The sequence below is a fragment of the Sorghum bicolor genome, chromosome 6, assembly GCF_000003195.3.
Source record: "Sorghum bicolor cultivar BTx623 chromosome 6, Sorghum_bicolor_NCBIv3, whole genome shotgun sequence".
Classification (NCBI taxonomy): Eukaryota; Viridiplantae; Streptophyta; class Magnoliopsida; order Poales; family Poaceae; genus Sorghum; species Sorghum bicolor.
In genome coordinates, this window is record NC_012875.2 from 48,692,538 (window position 1) to 48,710,232 (window position 17,695).

A 17,695-nucleotide genomic window follows, 5' to 3' on the forward strand; every position below is an offset into this window, starting at 1 on the left:
GGGTAAAGTAGTCTACCCTTAATAGTTTAGGAGGCTATGTAGACTTTTTCCTTTTGAAATTTGTGTGTGTGCGCGTGCACGCGCGCAACTTGGTAGTGAATAGGGTGTGTTGTTTTGAATTGTGTTTGTGTGTGTGTATGTGTGTGTGTGAGAGAGAGTGCTGTGTTTATGTGAGTGTACGTGCACTTATTTGTTTGTGTGTGTTTATTTGTTTGTGCGTGCACTCATTTTTTATCATCTTCCTAGTAATAATACATGCATAGCTCTCCTGCGTGTTGAAAAAAAATAAGTCTTTCAAACTACCGTGAAAAAATATATGAAGCAGTCATAGGCTCATAAACAAATACATTACACAACAAGGCTGACTTCACAACATCACTACAGATTACATTACACAACAACATGGATATTCCAAACAGTATCTTACGACGGGACTTGGCAAGTCGTCGCTAAACTCTCTCGGTTCTACTACTCCTACTGTACAAAATTTATCATGAGATGCTGAAATGCAGTCTTGCGCACCAAGCATCCCAGAAGGCGATGATTAACACGCTGCAGTCATATACAGAACTGGCTCCTTCTGCAGCGCCAATGTCAGCTCCGAGCCTTGTTCACGTCAGAGGAAGCCGTCCGGCCAGGCCCCCAAGGCTATCCTGTTGTCCAAAGATCTCCTGCGGATGACAACACAAACTCATGAGCGTTTTACCTCAACAACACAAGCTCGTGGCCATGCCATTTTACAGAACAAGATAGGCTTTACATGTAAACTGATACTACCACCTGAAGGTGTTCCAGTGAATGGGAGAGTATTATCCAGGTCAGGCAACCCATCAAACAGGTCCATGCTAGGACCATCGACGGGCAGAGATGCATCGAGGCCCGTGTCCAGGGCATCCGTAGGGCTGCATATGGGTTCATCCGATGTAGGAATAGCTGGTGATAATTCAGCAAAGCATGAAGAGCACTCAGCTGCTTCAACCTTCATCTTCGATGTGCCACACTCTTCTCCCCCGTCACAAATTCACCAAAATGAAAGACTGTTCACTAGTTAAGCAAAATATTTGCCGTTTTGGAATATACAGGACAGCTTTTGCATTCCTGTACTCTGCCAAAATATACCCTATACTGATGAATGGAGGGAGGGAATACTTAGCAGCAAGTTGAGAGATCAAACTATAAAATATGATCACTGGATTTACCTGGTACTCCTGAATAGGAGTATACTGCTCGGTGTTGGATGTACTGCTGTGCAGCCGTCGGAGCTGGGGAGGATCTGTCATTGGGGTCCTAGCTAGGATTGATTCTTGCAACAGATGCACCAGGCTCAATTACAACATCTGTTTTAGACTTGTCATTTTTCTTCGATGGCAATTGATAGAATACTTTACAGACTACAAATTCCCCATTGGTTTCATCTTGTTTTACACCAAGATGGTACTGAATTACTGATGCATCACCCAATTCTCTCCTTCTGGCTTGGCACCAACTTTCTTGGGAGCTTTATAAAGAACTAGGATTTTCTTCCAGCCTTTTCTCACACCATTCTCGTCAAATACGGGTTTGGATGATCCGTTCTTATGCCACCTGTTGTTCCCACTAGCAACAGTGTCACAAATGTTGCCGGTGGCAATAATCCTTTGACGCGTGCGGTTACCAGTGTCATATGCATTTAGTACTCTATTAAAGAAATGGATGCAGCTACCGTCCATCTTCATACCTAACAGAAAAGCAGAAATGTATGAGCTAATCAACCACCTTAAGGCAACTACTACATGACATGAGATAACTTATTAGTTCCAAAGCCATTGATCAACTCAAAAGTAAGAGTCATGTGCCAGGGAGATTTTTGGGATGTGTATAGAAAATTTCCTCTTCCTCTTTAGTAGGTATAAATTAATCAATAAGTGTATGAGACACTGAATTCGGCAGGCTGGATTTTCCTTGTAGATGGTGCAGAATTTCCAGGTCCGTGGGATCAAATTTGACACCAGCTGGAAGTGCTGTCCACGAAAGAAACCTGCAAAGCATGGTATGAGGTTCCAGAAAAAAAACGTCCAGAATGTGAAACATGTCAGTCAATCTTAATTGAGATCCATCCTTTTACAGCAATTAAATAGGGTCCATGCAGTTATATGGCTAAGAAAGTGCAGGCATGACAATGAATCAATTCTATTAAAAAGAAGAAAAGTATAGCTTCATTGTTTCTTATAAGGCTGAGGGCAGTCATATGTCAGTCAGCAAGGTGAGCTTTAGTTTCGCTGAGGACTGTGGCCATTAGATTTCCAACAGAACACCTTACTACAAGTTATACCTTCATTGTTTCTTATAAGGCTCCTTTTGCATCTCTGTCAATTCAAGGCAGAAAAAAATAGATTGTCACCTCATCAAGATATAGACATATTAATCATGAAGACATGATGAAAATATGACATCCACCTCATTAAGTTTAGAGAAAATGACCTACACAGTTTTCCTACTTGTGTTGGATACATTTTTGAAATTCAATGAGGGCCAATCAAGTGACAGAGCAAAAGATACATAGAGCAGTCATAAACTCATAACTAAGTAATTAACTGAACTTACATTACTAAGGTCAACGTTGCAGTCGCAGTTGGTGCATTTGATGTGTGGTTTTGCAAAAAGTTCACCAAATCGGAGGGTGAACGACTGAGTTGCGGTTCTTATTTTCTCAGCAAAACCCAACCCATTCATAATCCACGAACTGAAAAAGGTACAGTATTCTTTTTCTGTTAGGATTTAGGGTAGCATCTTTCGCAAATCGCAAACAGAAGATAAACTCAAGCAAGAACTAAATAATTAAGTGCAAATGACGATGTGTAGCAGAAATATGACCAAAAGAGGATTTGACCCATGGACCCCATCGACGTGCAATTTGGAGCTCCTAACTTTCCCCAATCATCGCCACACTGTGTCCCATTATGATCCATTGTTGCTCCTTCCAACATTTGAATTTATACTTTGCCAAGAGTGCTATGCCACAGCAAACATACCAGGAGCTAAAACAGAACAGAGCACTCTGTTTCACATTTGACCTTGCACGACGACTCATCAGTCCTACTTGGAGCAATAAACAATCAACATGCTGGAATCTCAAATGTCTTCCTTTTTTCCGACGACATCAGGATCATCCAACACTGATCAGTCTTCTCGCCTTCTCGGTAGACAGTGTGTGTTGCACACGAAGCATAAGGGCACTCACAATGCAAGACTCTATCACAGAGTCCAAGACAATTAATTACATATTATTTATGATATTTTGCTGATGTGGCAACATATTTATTGAAGAAAGAGGTAGAAAAAATAAGACTCAAGTCTTATTTAGACTCTAAGTCCACAATGTTCGAGGTAATAAATAACTTTAGACTCTATGATAGAGTCTGCATTGTGAGTGCTCTAAGGACTTTTAAGGAGTGTCTCTCTCTCACACACACAAGGAGTGTCACCTTTAATGCTTCCTTCCAGTGGAAGATTCCTCTTGCACCTTCGCACTCCGCAGGCTGCAAAATGTCTTGTGCATTTTGGCCGGGAAACCGCAGCCAGCTGACGCGCGCGGCCCCTCGCCGTCCGCACGGGCTCGGAGCTCGTCTCCGGCCGATCTAGAGCACATTCGGTCGTCGTGGCTCAGAGTCAGAGATCATCCTCCCGTCCCCGTCGCAGGCAAGCCCAGGACCATCAGAGCGGCCTCGTCTCAAAAAACCAGAGCCGCTCGGCTCCCGAAACTAACCCCACGCCACCGGAATCGCCGCCTCGTCAATCGATCGGCCCAAGAAACTGACGGCCAGCCGCTCCAAATCCGCAGACCACCCCACGCAACATCAATCCGCGCGCACACGAGCCAACCCGGAGGAACCGATGGCCCGACGGAGCGCAAGGCTTGCGAGTAATAAGCAAGAAGAGAAATCACCCCAAAAACGACTGCGACTTACGTATCCATGGCCGGAAGCGGCCCGCGGGGCAGCGGAGCGGAAGCCGGCTGCTGCTGCTGCGCGTGGAGCGCCGCGCACCACCCCAGCAGGCAGCAGGACGAGTAGGAGAGGAGCGAACTTGTGAAGCGGCGAGGCGTGGGAGCACCGGGTGGGGTGGCTGCGGCCCGTGGCTTGCCTGTTTGGTTGCCGGCCGATGTGCGCCATGCCACACATGTGGTCGCCACCAAGAGCTAGGCCTTGTTTAGTTCCGAAAAATTTTCCAAACTTCACGTCACATCAAATCTTTAGACGTATGCATGAAGTATTATATATAGACAAAAATAAAAACTAATTGCACAGTTTGGTCGAAATTGACGAGACGAATCTTTTAAGTCTAGTTAGTACATGATTGGATAATATTTATCAAATATAAACGAAAGTGGTACTATTCTTATTTTGTAAAAAAAATTTGAAACTAAACAAGGCCCTAGGCTGTTGTCTGCTTCCTGCCAACATTGCTTCCTGCCAACGTGAGCCACGCCATAGACTGTGGCTGCCACAGCTTAGCTTCAGTGGCTTCTTACTGCTCCTTATATAAAACCACGCCACAGCGTCAAAATTCATCACCTAAGGTTTGACGCTGCCATCGTTACAGAGTGTCGAGCCACAGCCAGAAAGAAAAAACTACGGTGGCGCCACATATGCAGTGGCAGGCTGTGGCGGCCAACCAAACAGGTGGCAGGCTCGCAAGGAAGTCGCACCAGCGAGCAAGCAACCTCGAGGGCCGTGCAGAACAGATATCCTACTACTAATGGTTCACCCGCCAGTCGCTCGCCTCGCCGGCAATGCTCTCGTTCGGTGCCACCCCAAGAGCCTGCCTCTCTTTAAAACCTGCAGTGTTGCCTGCTGCCGCCTAGGCCTCTTGCTGTCGCTGCTGCTGACGCCTGCCGCAGCTGCCTAGCGCCTAGCATGGTGGTGCTTAAGCCTGCTGCCTAGGCCTAACAACATGATGGCTGCTAGTCAAATGTCAATAAAAATTCAATTTCTAGAATCTGTGTTAGTTACTTTATAAAAAAGAGTATCAACATCTACGAATATAAAATGTGCATCATATAAAAATATATTCTATGATGAATCTAATGATACTAATTTTATACCATAAATTTTAGCATTTTTTCCTAGAAATTTGGTCAAAGTTTAAAAAATTTGACTTAGGACAACTCTAGAAATTGATTCTTTCATGGACGGACATTATGTAGGTGCTGGTCCCTATGCACTCTAACTCATGGGCACGCACCCATTTAGGCCTTGTTTAGTTCCTGAGATCAAAAGTATTTTTGTGTACTATATCAAATTTATTTGTATTTGATAATTATTATCCAATCATAGATTAATTAAGCTCAAAAGATTCATCTCATAAATTACAGATAAACTGTGTAATTCATTTTTTATTTTATTTATATTTAATATTTCACACATGTGCCGCAAGATTCGATATGACGGGAAATCTTGAAAAAAAATTTGGATTTGAGGGTGAACTAAACAAGGCTTAGATCCATTTTTTTATTTTGGTACTATAGCACTTTCGTTTGTATTTGATAATTATTGTTCAATCGTGGACTAAGTAGGCTCAAAAAATTCGTCTCACAAATTATAGATAATCATGTAATTAGTTATTTTTTATCTATATTTAACGCTCCATGCATTTGTGTGAAGGGGAATCTTGAAAAAAAAAATTAGATTTTGGGATGAACTAAACTGTTCTTAAAGACTTATGTAATATATTAATATTTAATTATCATGGTTGCAATATAGGTTCTTATATTATAGATAACTAGGAGGATTTTCCACGCGTTGCCACGGGTATGAAGGAGGTATATAAATATATCCTTACTAGTTACTAGTTACTATGATCTATCGAGTTATCAATATATATAGCTTGATTATTAGTATCGAGTAAAACTAAAATATCTTATATTTAAAATGGAGAGAGTAGTACTAATGTTAGTAGAAATTTTTTCCCCCCCACTTTCGCTCTCTTTTAATAAGGATGACTTTCACAACATCACTGCATATTACACGACAACATGGATATTACAAACAGTAGCTTACGACGGGATTTGGAAGTCGTTTGCTAACCTCTCTCGGTTCTACTACTCCTACTGTACAAAACTTCTCGTGAGCTGCTGAAATGCAGTCTTGCGCACGAAGCATCTCACAAGGCGATGATTAACACGCTGCAGTCATACAGAACAGAACTGGCTCCTTTGTGCAGCGCCACTGCTGCCAGCTCCGAGCCTTGTTTTGCGTCAGAGGAAGTCGTATGGCCAGGCCCTAGTGCTATCCTGTGGTCCGTAGATGTCCTGCGGATGACAGCACAAACTCATGAGCTCGTGGTCATGCCATTTTACAGTAATTGGACAAGCTAGACTGCTAGAGGCATAAGATTGGCTTACATGTAAACTGATACTATCACCTGAAGGTGTTCCAGTGAATGGAAGAGTATTATCCAGGTCAGGCAACCCATCAAACAGACCATGGAAGGGTAGAGATGCGTCAAGTCCTGTGTCCAGGGCATCCGTAGGCTGCATGGGTTCATCCGAGGTAGGAATAGCTGGTGATTGTTCAGCAACGCATGCAGAGCATTCAGCTGCTTCAGCCTTCACCTTAGATGTGCTACATTCTTCTTCCCCCTGTCACAAATTCAGAAAAGCAAAATGAAAGAATGTTCGCCAGTGAAGCAAAATATTTACAGTAATATGAATCGAGATGTTTTGATCGTCAATCTATATGAACCGTTTTGAAACATACATAAAGTCAAAACAGAGGACAGCTTTAGCATTCCTGAACTCTACCAAAATATGCCCTGTATTGAAGGATGGAAAGAATACTTACCAGAAAGTTGAGAAATTAAACTATAAAATATGATCACTGCATTTACCTGATCCACCTGAATGTGGGTATACTGCTCGGTATTACATGGGCTGTTGTTCAGGCGATGGGGCTGGGGAGGATCTGCCATTGGGGTCCTGAGTTCATGCGAGGTAGGGATAGCTGGTGAAAATTCAGCAAAGCATGCAGAGCATTCAGCTGCTTCAACCTTCATCTTCGATGTGCCACATTCTTCTTCCCCCTGTCACAAATTCAGAAAAGCAAAATGAAAGATTGTTCGCTAGTTAAGCAAAATATTTGCAGTAATATAAACCGAGCTATTTTGATTGTCAATCTATATGAACAGAGCAGTTTCGGAATACAGGAAACCTTTTGCATTCATGTACTCTGCCAATATGCCCTATACTGATGAATGGAGGGAGGGAATACTTAGCAGCAAATTGAGAGATCAAACTACAAAATATGATCACTAGATTTACCTGATCCTGCTGAATGGGGGTATACTGCTCGGTGTTGCATGGGCTGTTGTTCAGCCTACGGGGCTGGGGAGGATATGTCATTGGAGTCCTAGGATTAATTTTTGCAACAGATGAAACAGATTCAACTACAACATCTGTTTTAGAGTTGTCACTTTTCTTCGATGGCAATTGGTAGAATACTTTACAGACTACAAATTGCCCATTGGTTTCATCTTCTTTTAGACCAAGATGGTATTGATGCATCACCCAATTTTCTCTTTTTGGCTTGCCACCAACTTTCTTGGGACCTTTATAAAGAACTAAGATCTTCTTCCAGCCTATTCTCACACCATTCTCGTCAAATATGGGTTTGGATGATCCGGTCTTATGCCACCTGCTGTTCCCATCAGCAACACCGTCACAAATGTCGCCGGTGGCAATAATCCTCCGACGCTTGCGCTTACCACTGTCATATGCGTTTAATATCCTATTAAAGAAATGGAGGCAGCTACCATCCATCTTCATACCTAACAGAAAAACAGAAATGTATGAGCGAATCAACTACCTTAAGGAACTACTACATGTCATGAGATAACTTATTAGTTCCAAATTCATTGATGAATTCAAAAGTAGAATCATGTACCAGGGAGATTTTTGGGATGTGTATAGCAAATTCCCTCCTTCTCTTTTATAGTAGGTATAAATTCATTAATAAGCATATGCGACCCTGAATCCGGTGGGCTAGATTTTGCTTGTAGATGCTGCAGAAGTTCAAGGTCCGTGGGATCAAATTTGACACCAGCAGGAAGTGCTGGCCACACCAAAGAAACCTGCAAACAATGGTATGAGGTTCCAGGACGTCCAGAATATGAAACATGTCAGTCAATGTTAATTGAAATCCAGCCTTTGATGGCAATTAAATAGGGTCAATGACAGTCATATGGCTAAGAAAGTGCAGGCATGACAATGAATCAATTCTATTAAAAAGAATGGTGAGCTCTATACTTCGAACAGAACATCTTACTACAAGATGCATATTAATCATGATGACATGATGAAACTATTACATCCATGTCATTTCGCTGTGCAATAAATCTAGAAACAACTCAGCCGCTTGCGTTGGATCAGAGTGCTTAATGGAAATGATGTCTAGAAGAACATTTTCGAAATTCAATGAGGGCCAATCAAACAACAGAGCAAAAAAATACATAGAGCAGTCATAAACTCATAACTAAGTAGTTAACTGAACTTACATTACTAATGTCAATGTCGCAGTCGCAGTTGGTACATTTGATATGTGGTTTTGCAAAAAGTTCACCAAGTCGGAGGGTGAACGATTGAGTTGCACTTCTTATTTTCTCTGCAATACCCAACACATTCATAACCCACGAACTGAAAAAGGAACAGCATTCATTTCTGTTAGGATTTAGGGTAGCATCTTTCGCAAACAGAAGATAAACTCAAGCAAGAACTTTTAAAGAAAAATAAGTGCCAATGACGATGTGTAGCAGAAACATGATCAAAAGAGCATTTTACCGATGGACCCCATTGACATGCAATTTTGGAGCTGCTAACTTTCCCCAATCATTGCCACCCTGTTTCCCCATTATGATCCATTTGAATTTGTACTTTGCCAAGAGTGTTATACCACAGGAAATACACCAGGAGGCTAAACAGAACAGAGCTCCTTGTCTGAACATTTGACCTTGCACGACTCTGTCCTACAGCAGTGAGTGTCATTTCCGCACCACCTCCTGCTTGGAGCGATAAACATTAAACAATCAACACGCTGGAATCTCAAATCTCTTCCTTTTTTTGCGACCATATCAGATTCATCCAAGCGCAGTGCCAGATAAGCGTAGGACTGATCAGTCTTATCGGAAAAAAAAAAACACTCCTTATGCTTCCTTCCAGCGGAAGATTCCTGTTGTGCCTCAACAGTCTGCAAAAACCCCCCCTAATTCCTGTTGCGCGCCTCACAGACTGCAAAAATACATGCACCGGAGTGTATGAAGTAGTAGTACTTGGCATGATTCAGACATTCAGTACTCTGATTTTCCGTCTGCAGCAAACGCGATCTCCAAGAGTTGCCTTTTTCCCACAACACACAGATGCCAAATCCCGCCTTCCTCTGCTTCCTCACCGCGGATGCTTTTTCCTCTCGCGCCTCCGCACCCGCAGGCTGCAAAATGTCTTGCCTTTTCGCCGGGAAACCGCGCCCAGCAGACGCGGCCGCTCGTCGTCCGCACGGAATCGGAGCTCGTCGCCGTCCGATCTACAGCACATTCCGTCGTCGTCGCTCACAGACCATCCCCCCGTGCCGTCGCTGACTCGCAGACAAGCCCGAGAGCGACAGAGCGGCCTCGTCCAAAACCAGAGCGCGCTCGGCTCGTCAAAACCAACCTCACACCACCGGAATCGCGGGCCTCGTCGATCGATCGATCAGCCCGAGAAACCAACCAAGAGGGCCGGCCGCCCCCAAATCCTCGCGTGCACACACACCAGCGAAGCCGACGGAACCGATCGATGGCCGCCCGACCGAGCGCAAAGCTACTAGTACTAGTAGTAAGCAAGAAGAGAAAACATTAAAAAAAAAGCTGCGACTTACGTCTCCATGGCCGGCCGGGAGCGGCCCCGCGGGGCAGCGGAGCGGGAGTCGGTGGCTGCTGCTGCTGCGGGTGGAGCGCCGCGCACCCTAGGAAGAGGAGAGGAGAGGGGGAGAGGAGGTTGTGCAAGCCGCGTTTGTGGGCGCCGGGTCCGTGGCTTTTATAGTCTAGCTCGCTCGCTCGCAAGACGCAAGGGGACTTGGGGGGAGCTGCGCGGAGTCCGTGGGGACGGACTAGTGAGTAGTGACCAGTGAGACGGCCGAGCGGAGGGGAGGTCGTAAATGACCACGAAGTCGCGCTTCCGGCTTGCCTCCCGCTTTGCGCCAGCGTGGCGGTTTTGGCTACCGCCACAAGCAACCCCGCTCCTCACTGGCTCTCTCTCTCTCGTGTCTGGCTGACTGGGTCTCAGGGCGCGCTGGGACGGCTCGCCAAGGCCGGTAGAAGCACGCCAGGGCTACTGCTTGGCAATGTTGTACCGGTTTCATTTCGTGCAAGCACGGACGGGTCAGGGCCGACGTGGCGGTACGGATGCAGATGGACGGTGGCCGCTGCACGCTGGGGGGGGGGGCTGGAACGGAGCCAAGACCGAGCGGGATCGGCCTGGGGGCGGGCGGTGGGCCCATCCCGCCAGTGCTCCGGTGGGACCCTTTGCTCCATGTTGTTTATGGTTTTCTGGACCGGCTCCTGGGTCCTGCCCGGCCCGGGGTGCCGCCGTGCCGCCACCTTACTGGCCGAGGCGCAGCACTCAGAGCGGCCCCCGCGCCATCTTTTCTTGCTGCGCAAGGCAGATATGCGCAACCTTGCTACCCCCGACGACTCCCACGAAATAGACACAAACGCAGGATCGCAGATTGGATGCGGGCACAGCGAGGCTACATCCAAGACGTGTGCCTCATCGCAGGATAGGGAGGCATAGCGAGGCTACATCACAGGATAGCAAAAGTGACGGTCTTGTTTAGTTGTAAATTTATTTGAAAAATAAACGTTGTAGTACTTTTATTTGTATTTGATAAATATTGTTAAATTATATAATAACTAGTCTTAAAAAGTTTGTCTCACAAATTACATTCAAACTGTACAATAGTCACGCTTTGCCGGCTCCTCCAACCGTCCACCCGGCCATATAGCTCCTGACAGTGTGACACGTTGTCCTATCAACAGTCGTATATGACGGCCTATTCCATACGTATACAGGCTAGAGAGAGAGCAATGCAAATCTTAGGCCTTGTTTAGTTTTGAAAATTTTTTAGTTTTAGGTAATATAGTACTTTCATTTTTATTTGATAATTATTATCTAATCATGAACTAATTAGGTTTAAAAGATTTATCTCATGATTTTACAGATAAACTGTGTAATTAATTTTTATTTTTATTTTTATTTAATATTTTATGTATGTGCTGCAAGATTGATGTAACGATAAATTTTAAAAAGTTTTTGGTTTTTGAGTGAACTAAACAACGCCTGAGGTCGTGTCAGGATGCGGCTATGGAGGGAGTGGGGGCTGGGAGAGGTCCCACCGGTCAAAAGGCAACCATGCTTGCTTGACTTGACTGACTGAGAATTGACTCGGAGACTTTCAGCACCATTTTTCTGCAACAAACAAGCATTATCCATAGGGTTTATTCTTATTTTTGAGAGTCTTCCTCTTGACACTGTACTGTAGCAGTGAGCAAGAAGAGAGAAACAAGCAGTAGGAGTGTAGGACACGGTTTGTAGTTGCAATGGCTTGTACAGGCACTTGAGGTTACCGGTCGGTATTGTAGGAAGTTGCATTGCGCATGGTAGGAACGGTGTAGAACGGGGAAGTGGAGAACCTCATCATACAGGTCTTGTCGATGACCGAAGTAGCTCATGGAACAATAAAATAACTCTGTTTAATGATTCAAAGATCCTACATGTCACGAGGTGGACAGTGCAATGCATGCAAAAACATGAAACTGAGTGTTGGACCGGCTGAATCAGACCGCGCTAAATCGATCAATCCTGTAGGCTTAGTTCTAGGCCCTGTTTAGTTCCCCACCCAAATTTTTTTTATCTATCCCATCGAATCTTTGAACACATGTATGGAACATTAAATGTAGATAAAAAAATAAACTAATTACACAGTTTAGTTGAGAATCGCGAGACGAATCTTTTAAGCCTAGTTACTCCATAATTAGCCTTAAGTGCTACAGTAACCCACATATGCTAATGAGAGATTAATTATGCTTAATAAATTTGTCTTGCAGTTTTCTGACGAGCTATGTAATTTTTTTTTTATTAGTTTCTAAAAACCCATCCCGACATCCTTCCGACACATTCGATGTGACAGCCAAAAAAAATTTCATCCCCAATCTAAACAGGCCCCTAGGGCCTTGTTTAGTTCCAAAATTTTTTGCAAAATCGACACTATAGCGTTTTCGTTTGTATTTGACAAAAATTGTCCAATTATGGACTAATTAGGCTCAAAAGATTCGTCTCGTCAATTTCGACCAAACTGTGCAATTAGTTTTTATTTTCATCTATATTTAATACTCCATGCATGCATCTAAAGATTCGATGTGACGGAAAATCTGAAAAATTTTGCAAATTTTTTTGGGAACTAAACAAGGCCTAGTCAAAAGAGGGGAAAAAAGGCAATGGTTGTTTGCACTCCACCGACTACTGGTATTGAAACAGTAGCTTCAGGACATATAGGCCTTGTTTAGATATGAAAACATTTTAGATTTCGCTACTGTAGCACTTTTGTTTGTTTGTGCCAAATATTGTTCAATTATAGAATAATTAGGATCACAAGATTCGTCTCATGATTTACAGGTAAACTGTGCAATTAGTTTTTATTTTTATCTATATTTAATGCTTCATGCATGTGCCGAAAGATTCGATGTGACGGAAAATTTTGAAAACTTTTTGGTTTTCGGGGTGAACTAAGGCCTTGTTTAATTCCCGAAAAATTTTGCAAAATTTTTCAGATTCCCCGTCACATCGAATCTTTAGACGTATGCATGAAGTATTAAATATAGATGAAAATAAAAACTAATTACACAGTTTGGTCGGAATTGAAAAGACAAATCTTTTAAACCTAGTTAGTCTATGATTGAACAATATTTGTCAAATACAAACGAAAGTGCTACAGTGTTCATTTCCTAAAAACTTTTGGAAGTAAACAAGGCCTAAACAGGGCCATAGGGCTTGTTTGGTTTGGAGCATCACCACGCCACAATTAAGATGTAGCTGTCACATCAACTTTATTTTGTTTGGTTTTCATCCCTATTATTTTCTCGCAAACGTTTGTCTTCTAGTGTGTAAGTTATGGCGAGTGTGGTGAAGAACCTAGATACCATCAGACCATGGCAATGCCATACTGTGGCGTGGCGGACACTACTTGAGAGCCAAAAAAACCCTAAAATGTCACCACATATCACACGTAGCTAGGTTGTTATATAGGACTACCAGGAGGGTTTGCCGGCTTGCTTTGACGAAGACGACGAACAGGCAAAACCAGTCTCCGACGACTAGCCGACAACAGTCACCGGCGAGTCACCGCAGCTGCGCAGCAGCCCCTCCGCCGCGGCCACCTTTTTCTTGCGTCGCAAGAAGTCGCATATGCGACCGGTGCCTCACTTCAGCCCACGGTGTCCCGTGCCCGTGGGACCCGCCGAAGTCCCCCGACGACTCGGACAGACCGGAAGCGGACACGCACCGGCGGTGGCGCACATCTGGGAGACACAAGGGGAGCAAAACCCCCGGCGCGTCGTAGTCCACCACGAGGGGCCGTTTCGAAGGTCCACGTCACAAGCTGTCTGTGTTTAACGGAGCCGCCGGACAGTGAATAGCCTGATCCCCTAGCAGACGACAGCGCCCCCTGTGTTTCCTGGAAAATCCCACGGAAGATTTCCCCTTCGGCTTCCGAAAAGTGAAAAGTTTTCGGTACTGTAGCACTTTCGTTTTTTTTGACAGATATTATTTAACCATGGAGTAATTAAGATCAAAAGATTCGTCTCGTGATTTACAGCTAAACTGTGTAATTAGTTGTTATTTTCGTCTATATTTAATATTTCATATATATGCTACAAGATTCGATGTGACGGAAAATCTTAAAAACTTTTTCATTCTCAGGATGAACTAAACAAGGCCGAAGGGGAAAACTTTTTGATTCGTCCTGTGCTGCCGCGCGGCGGTGTCGCTGGATGCGCCTGCATTTGTTGTTTCGGGCGGCCTGCGCTGCGCCCTGCCTGACTCGCAGACTCGGCGGCGTTGGCGACTCCTTCGCGGCTAAGCAAGGAAGGAGGGACCCCGGCGCTGCGGATGGCCGGGGGATCGTTCGATCTCGCTGTGAAACCACGATGCCCCGTTCCCGTTCTGATTAGGCCCAACTCGGCCACTTACTGCCAAAAAAAGGTGAAAGAAAGAAAAAAAAAGCCCAGCACAATGACTCCGAGATGGAAGTGCAGAAACTCTATTACGACGATTAAGGCCCATACCTGGTGCAAATAAATCTCCTCGGTTGCTCCTGCGTATTAGGCCTTGTTTAGTTCCATTTTTTTTTTCAAAATGGGTACGGTAGCATTTTCGTTTGTGTTTGATAAATATAGTTCAATCATGGACTAACTAGATTTAAAAGATTTGTCTCGCAAATTATAGGTGAACTGTGTAAAGATGGCAACAGGCAAAATCCGCACGGATAGTGCCTTCGCACGCGTGTACCCGCGAGCAAAATCTCGTGCTCGCACCCGCGCCCGCCACCCGCCCGGGCAGCAACCTGCGCCCGTGCCCGCTATCCACGGATATGGCTCACCCGCGGGTATGCCCGCATACTTGCCAGAAGTAGCATGGAGCGCGCGGCTGGGAAGACGACGACGACCTGCAGGGTGGACGTTGGGGTCCCTCCCCTCCGAGCAGGATGCGTCGGGGTCCCTCCTCTCGAGGAGGAGGCGTCAGGGTCCCTCCCCTCCGAGCATGAGGCCTCGGTCCGTCGGAGCAGGAGCAGGAGACGTCGGGACTCGAGAATAGAGAAGTAGAGAGCCGCGCATGATGGGAAGGACAAAGCAGTGTCGTGGTTGTTAACTCACGAGTGGAGGAGCAAGAGGCATCAAGGTTGGGGAGGCACGAAGCCGCCGATGCGGGTCGCGGTTGCGAGCTCGTCGAGTGGGCGACGACAGCGCGGGTGTGAATGAGACTGGGAGGGAAATTGGGATATAAACCCTAAAACTAAAGTATATATATCGCTTTTGCTATGGCCCCACAAGTCAGTGCGGGTTTGGCGGATTTGTGGGTGCGGGCAGACTATTTTCTTACCCATTTAGGCCTTGTTTAGTTGGCAAAAATTTGGGTTTTTGCCCACTGTAGCACTTTCGTTTTTATTTGACAAACATTGTCCAATCATGGAGTAACTAGCCTCAAAAGATTCATCTCACAAATTACAGGTAAACTGTGCAATTAATTTTTATTTTCGTCTATATTTAATGCTCCATGCATGCGACCAAAGATTCGATGTGACGGAGAATCTTGAAAATTTTTGCGAACTAAACAAGGCCTTAGCTTTGCCTGTTGGGCATAACTCTCTATCCGCGTCCGTGTCCGCGGGCACAGATTCACACCCGTATCCACGTCTGTCGGGTTCAATGCCCGCGGGTACTTAGGCCTTGTTTAGATACACCCAAAAACCCAAAACTTTACAAGATTCCCCATCACATCGAATCTTACGGCACATGTATGGAACATTAAATATAGATAAAAAAGATAACTAATTGCATAGTTTAACTGTAAATCACGAGACGAATCTTTTAGCCTAGTTACTCCATGATTGGATAATGTTTGTCAAATAAAAACAAAAGTGCTACAGTGTCAAAATCCAAAAAGTTTTTGGATCTAAACAAGGCCTTAGAGCATCTCCAAGGGACTTTACAAATGAATTTTGCATTTGGTATTGTTTGCAAAGTCCCAAACTCATTTGCAAAGTCTAAAAATAGTCCAACTCCAAGGGACTTTGCATTTAGACTTGGCAAACCCAAAATGTGGACCCCACCCGCGTGTTTTTTTTCCTTCGCGCCATTTTGACGTACGTCGTGCATGCCAGTCGCCGCCCAGGCCAGGTCGCCGCCAGTTGCCGCCCTGCCCAGGCCGCGTTCGTCACCGTCGTCGTTCGCGTCAGTTCGGCTCCGTCCACCTCCGTCCTCCTCCGAGGGAAGGTCCCCGCGAGGGAAGGTCCACCTCCGTTCCTGCGCCGTGGCCGCGTACATCGTCCAGACGTGGCCGCGTACGTTGTCGTTCGTGGACGCGCGTGAGTCTCCATGGTCGCACCGCCGCTAGTTCGGTGCGTCATCGTAAATGCATAGGGATAGCACAGATGGCATCCAAGTTACCAGAGAACAGCCTCGTTGCACGGCGCATCGCAAAAGGTTTCATCTTCGCGCGGTAGGGAGGGCGAGCGCGCGCAGCAGGGAGGGCGGACGGGCGTAGAGAAATCGCGCGGGGGGGGGGGGGACGGAGTCCGGCGTGGAAGACCGAAATTGTAGATGCAAAGTGGTGGGAAGGTTTGCATATATGTAAAGCCTCAACCTATATTTGCAAAGTTAACCAAATTGCAAACCTTATTTGCAAAACCATTTGAGAGATATTTTCTACTCTTTTTTGCAAATAGGACAATGCAAAGTTTGTTTGCAAAACTCTTGGAGATGCTTTTAGGCCTTGTTTAGTTCACTCTGAAAACCAAAAAGTTTTCAAGATTCTCCGTCACATCGAATCTTATGGCACATGCATGAAACATTAAATATAGACGAAAACAAAAACTAATTACACAGTTTAGCTGTAAATCACGAGACGAATCTTTTAATCCTAGTTAGTCCATGATTGAATAATATTTTTCACAAATAAACGAAAATGCTACAGTATAAAAAACTTTTCACTTTTCGGAACTAAACAAGGCCTTAGATTTTTTTTTGTTCCGTTGCCATCTTTATCTGGGAGTCTGACAACGCCTGCGGCCTGCCTGAGTCTGACAAGTGGGGAGTGGAGACGAGCGATGCGCGTCCACGACCACGGCTCTGACAGTCTGACGACCTCGCGTCCTCACGACGCCGAAGTCCCTGGCGGCCGGCAGCGGCAAGTCCCGTCAGGTTCACGCACCAGGCGAAGCGAGTCAACGGACGCGCGCGGCATACCTTGCAAAGGCATGCTATTTTCAGCCGGCAGCGTACCCAACTAGCAGGAGATGCGGGGCCTTGTTTAGTTCATCCGAAATTCAAAAAGTTTTCAAGATTCTCTATCATATCGAATCTAGCGGTACATGCATGAAGTATTAAATATAGACGAAAACAAAAACTAATCACACAATTTGACTGTAAATCACGAGATAAATCTTTTGACCCTAGTTAGTATATGATTGGACAATATTTATTACAAACAAACGAAAGTGCTATACTTCCGAACTAAACAAGGCCCAGGCCAATCGGTCTGGCCTGCGCGCTGCGGATTGCGGACACCAATCGGTCGGACCAGAATCGAGCTGCGGTCGCCAATCGGTCGGACCAGACTTGACTGTTTGGCTCGGGCGCTACACAGGCAGGAACATCTGCGTGCTTCAGAAGTTCAGAGATTCAGGAGGATGCCTGCTGGGCAGAAAAGAGAGCATACTCCCTCTCGGTCAACAAAGAACAAGTCAAACAATTTTAACAATAACTAAAATTATATTAAAATATACTAACACTTATAAGACAAAATAAGTATTATTAGATTAGTAGTAGAATATATTTTTATAATAAATTTATTTCGAGATATAAATACTAATATTGTTTAATATAAACTTGGTTAAAATTGAGTTAGTTTGACGGG

At 44.9% G+C, this 17,695-nt stretch overlaps 1 protein-coding gene and 1 pseudogene across 1 annotated transcript; both read right to left on the reverse strand.

Moving 5' to 3' along the window:
* LOC8058714 lies at positions 306 to 4,169 on the reverse strand (annotated as a pseudogene).
* On the reverse strand, positions 5,929 to 10,021 carry LOC8058715 (SUPPRESSOR OF GAMMA RESPONSE 1). Its single transcript, XM_002447996.2, has 7 exons — positions 9,885 to 10,021; positions 8,530 to 8,668; positions 7,920 to 8,106; positions 7,298 to 7,803; positions 6,868 to 7,059; positions 6,383 to 6,619; positions 5,929 to 6,289 (listed from the first exon to the last, which is right to left on the reverse strand). Exons 1-7 carry the CDS (start codon positions 9,890 to 9,892, stop codon positions 6,236 to 6,238), a joined length of 1,323 nt encoding a protein of 440 aa, XP_002448041.2. The 5' UTR covers positions 9,893 to 10,021; the 3' UTR covers positions 5,929 to 6,235.